At 38.4% G+C, this 4484-nt stretch overlaps 1 protein-coding gene across 1 annotated transcript in view; it reads right to left on the reverse strand.

Moving 5' to 3' along the window:
- The window catches only part of zgc:158403 (tetratricopeptide repeat protein 39A), a gene marked incomplete at its 5' end in the record, with an annotated part of 32731 nt that extends 28891 nt beyond the window's left edge, over window positions 1-3840 (reverse strand). The window contains 2 exon segments of the mRNA XM_014008830.1: window positions 3208-3339; window positions 3736-3840. Of these exon segments, the coding sequence (XP_013864284.1) occupies window positions 3208-3339; window positions 3736-3840 (237 nt within the window).
- Window positions 3841-4484: the final 644 nt, after the last annotated feature.

Below are 4484 nucleotides of genomic sequence, written 5' to 3' on the forward strand. Positions count from 1 at the left end.
ATTTAATCATGACACATTTTATGTATTGTTAATAGACTGCTACGATTTTTATTTATTTTATTTTTTTGTCTACAGTAAATAATTTCAGGGTTCTTCGTATTTTTGTCTCTCTCAGCTATGACTGAGAGTGTCTTTAGCTATAAATTAGACTAAAGTGACACAGGAGGAAACACAATTTCCTTCATAATCTTTTCTTTACTTTGGCATGATTTTTAAAATGATATAAATGTTGTGATTACGTGGTTTAAATACATATTAATTTGGGTTTTTAAAAAACGTTGAGCAGAGCAGGTCTTCTGGACGGGTTCTTTGATAAAACGGTCTGGAGGAGAGATGAAACGTTTCACTGGAGATCCCRTTCAGAGGAGCTGCTCAACCTTTCTTTTTATCCTCCCTCCTGGATTACTGAGATGCATCCGGCCATATTAACATATTAACTTGGATCTTACCRTAATCTTGTTCTGCTTGACAACACAAGCTCTGGGAGTGAGCTGTGACCTGCAGCTGGGACGTKGTTCTGGCAGGACTGGTCTCACCTGTCGCTCCAAGTGCTGGTCGGTCCGGCACATGATTGCGCAACCCTCCCTCCCTGCCCTCGCCGTCGGCAGCAGCACACGTTAAGACTTTTTAAAAGTGGAGACAAAATGAAGAGTCCAACTCAAAATGTTCAGAGCACAGAACAGACGCGAYGGTAGGCTCTCACTTCTCGGGAGACGAGTCCGACCTGCTTCAACACACACTTCAGACGAAGCTCAGAATTCTTAGGAAACTTTTTAAAAAATAGCACCATTCTTATGAGTGTTTGAACAAAATCCTGCGATAGGCTACGACATGAAGGCATTGTTGTTATTGAAAACCGTCAAAACTCCAAAAACTTCAAAAAATGTCCATTCATTGGTCTGTTTTCTTCCACTACAAACCTACTAGTTTTAGTCAACAAAGTTGAGGGGACTTCTGCCGGCAACGTCACTTCCGCTTTCTTCCTCGGACACTAAGAGGCACTACAGGTCTCTTAAATTTGCCTTGTTTTTTGAAAACAAAGATGTTACACAGGCGCACTTGTAATTATTAACTAGATCTTCGGGATGGACCTTTTGTTTTATAAAAAATGGCATAAAAGGTAAATATCGTGTCATCAGCTCTTTAAAGCAGACAAAGAGTTGTTGTGTGTTTTCATGTGTTCTTTCTTTAGATTAAACAAAAATGAGTTACGTTCTAGGTTTGACATAAAAGATAACACCTCCAGAGGTGTAACCAGGAAGAGAAGTACATTATAAGTTCAATTCATTATTATAGTAGAAAGAGAAGTTGTCAGGGTGTTGCAGAGTCTCTGCTCAGAGCAGGACTGCTGTGTTTTGTTTTGGTTTCAGTCCAAGTTCTTACACTGAGGCCTGCTGGGTGCTGTATGAGCCTGATTGGAGTTAGAAGATTGAGAATAAAGTTTTAATAAGAAATCCAGTTGGATTCCTGTTTATTCGGACATAACATTTTGAACATAGTATATTTTTCTACAAAAGTTTACGTTTTTGGCCTCAATTAATAATCAATAATGTGCTTTAGAGCTAGGGKWGTAAGAAAATATCGATATACTGAAATATCGCGATATTTCATTTCCCGATACTGTATAAATATTCTAAAGCCCTGTATCGATTTTTTTTAAGGTTTAAAATGTCAACTTTCCTGCCAGCCCTTCATTTTTATGTTGTAGTTCAGCCTCTGACCACTAGTTGGCAGCAGTGAGCCAGCCATTTGGCTACACTACCTCTTGAGGTAGAGGCCATTGTTAAGTGTTGGGTGACCATATTGTAAATTAATGTTAAAAACTAAAAGCTGCAAAAAATATATTTTCAAACATTTATTGTCAAATTTAGCCTAATAATTGAAAAATATGGATGAAATAAGAAATATAAAACAAAATAAAACACATACAAAGCAGAACACAGCTAAATGAATCAAAAGTATGTCTCTGTAATATTAGAATTTTCTGAGACAATGAATTTTGGTTTTTCATTTTTCTTCCCCAGTAAGAGGTTTTTATTTAATAGAATTTTTGGACAAAAAAAAAATCACAATATATCGCAATATACTGCCTTGCCTACAGTATCGCAATATATCGGGATATATCGTATCGTGACCCCTCTGTCATGATATGTATCGTATCACCAAATTCTTGCCAACAGCCCTATTTAGAGCAGTGGTTCCCAAACTTTTCAGCTTTTGACCCACAAAATACCAACAGCAGAGACCCGTGCCCCCAGCTGTTACCAGTTGATAAACATTGTTTTCACGTAAAATTAACAAGAGCATAGTAACATTATTTATTACGCTATTTTTGTCTATTTTAAGTACACTAATTTTATTATTTCGCAACAACAAAGGCAAAAAATGTGCTTAGTTGTCATTTTTTGTGTAATTATTTCAGAAAATATTTTCAGGACCCCACCTCGATGTTTCAGGACCCCACTTTGGGTCCTGACCCCAACTTTGGGAACCACTGCTTTAGAGAATCAATAAAGTAGCTGGAAATGAACTACTGTGCTACTTCAATGTATTGATATATTTTTACACCCCTGGTGTTTAATGACATCCTCTTCCATATCTCAGAAGTCAGCTAATCTGTTGTTATCACATATTTAAATGGATTAAATTCAGCAATAAAATCTAAATTTAGACAACTATCTTTAAATCAGCTAGCTGAAYGTGTCTTTCAGCTTAAAGGAAGTAATTAGTTCTTTTTTATCTTGTCTTTTTAAATTTAAGCTGAGTCAACCAATTTGAACAAAAACATCACTGAAATTCTTAAAAAAAAACAACAATAGCATAATTTACACAATTTAGTTTTTTGATGTTTTTTCTCATCTGCAGCGGTATATTTTAAACATTAATTTCAAGGCTAATACAGGGTAACAACCAGATATTAAATGGAAACAATGTGTTCCTCTGTCATCACTGAGCTCCTATCAGCAGCCACAGTATTTCTGACACACCAATCATCTGCTCATTTGTCCTATCTGAACATGTGCTACTGAGGCTTCTTAGATGCAAATGCAGTCAAAGTGGTAGTCTGGTCACAGACGAGTCAGACATGTTATTGCACCATTATGGCTTCTTTATCAAAGAGCTATCAGCAGAGAAGTTAAAACATTTAAGTTTTCTTTTTTCCMAGTTAACTCGTGAGTAAAAACAATCATGTGCAAAACTTCTAACCTCTGACAGACTTCCTGGGCACTCTTCATTGTGTGTCCTGCATTGCTGATGTCATCGTGCTGAAAAGTCATCATGGCCTGCATTTCTAGCATCGTGGCGTAGATGAGAGCRTGGTACATACTCTCATCGACTCTAAATAGGAAACACAGGATTGCAGGTTAATTATTGTCYACTTCACGCTGGATACAAACACAGTTAGCTGCTGTACGATCTACATATTTTCCTGCGGAGACGAGATACGAGTTAAATATCTTTCCTATCTCCTCGTTCATCTCGGYGTGTCTTGTGCAAAGTGTTTGCTTTGCGGGGCTAACTCTCTACAGGCTGTTGAATCMGTCAGACCTTGGGCGTCAGCTTCAGCAAACACTCGATATCCTRGAGACCTGAAGCCGATCAGCAGGGACTCTGTTTCTTAACTCGCACCAGGGAAGTCTCTGAACGTAACAAGCTCTGCTGACATCACGCTGAGAGCAGAACTGAACAGTCGGTCAGCTGCATGTGGCCCGACTCAGGCTGAGTGTGTGTCACCTCGGTCGCAGCCTCTCCAGACTCTCGCTGAAGTGGTTGTTGAGGAAGAGGTCCAAGGCCTCCATGCACTCGTCCAGGCTCTCCTTCAGGGTCATCTCAGAGGAGCTGCCAGGAGTAAGTAAAAGAAGAGAGCTTCTTAAAAAAAACATGCAGAATCTCATGCGTTCACTAGAGCAACTTTATGAAGTGATAATTACAGTTCCTTTTTACTCAAAGTATATACAGTTTGCAATAATCTTCTGGTTATCTAAGGCAAGGGTTCTCAAACCTTTTGGGTCTAGGGACCCCTTATAACAGTGTAAAAAAAATTCCAGGGACCCCCTCATAAAACCCATGCTGTTTTAAAAGATAATTTATTGTCAGTTCAACCCCTAAATGCCATGGAAATATATATTTTTATTTCGTTTGTTTTATTAGTTCATTGTTATTCATGCATTTTAAAAAATAAAAACCAAATCAACAATTTAGTGAAATTTTTTGAGGACCTCAAGACACAGACACAGACCCCTGGGGTTTCCGGGACCCCAGTTTGAGAACCTCTGAATTCCAATAATGGTTTTGTTTCCCACAGAGTTGCTAACATGGTAAACATCATTAGCACAAAAACCTGTCCCTCCTGCCTGGTGTAACAGCTGGACTTTCTGTTTAAGAACAAATAAGAACCAGAACCCAAGAAACAAACAGAGGTAAAGCTTCCTTAACCCTCCTGTTGTCTTCGGGTCAAAATGACCCGCCACTGTGTTAAAACC

This window comes from Austrofundulus limnaeus, unplaced genomic scaffold (genome assembly GCF_001266775.1).
Source record: "Austrofundulus limnaeus strain Quisiro unplaced genomic scaffold, Austrofundulus_limnaeus-1.0 Scaffold53, whole genome shotgun sequence".
Taxonomy (NCBI): domain Eukaryota; kingdom Metazoa; phylum Chordata; class Actinopteri; order Cyprinodontiformes; family Rivulidae; genus Austrofundulus; species Austrofundulus limnaeus.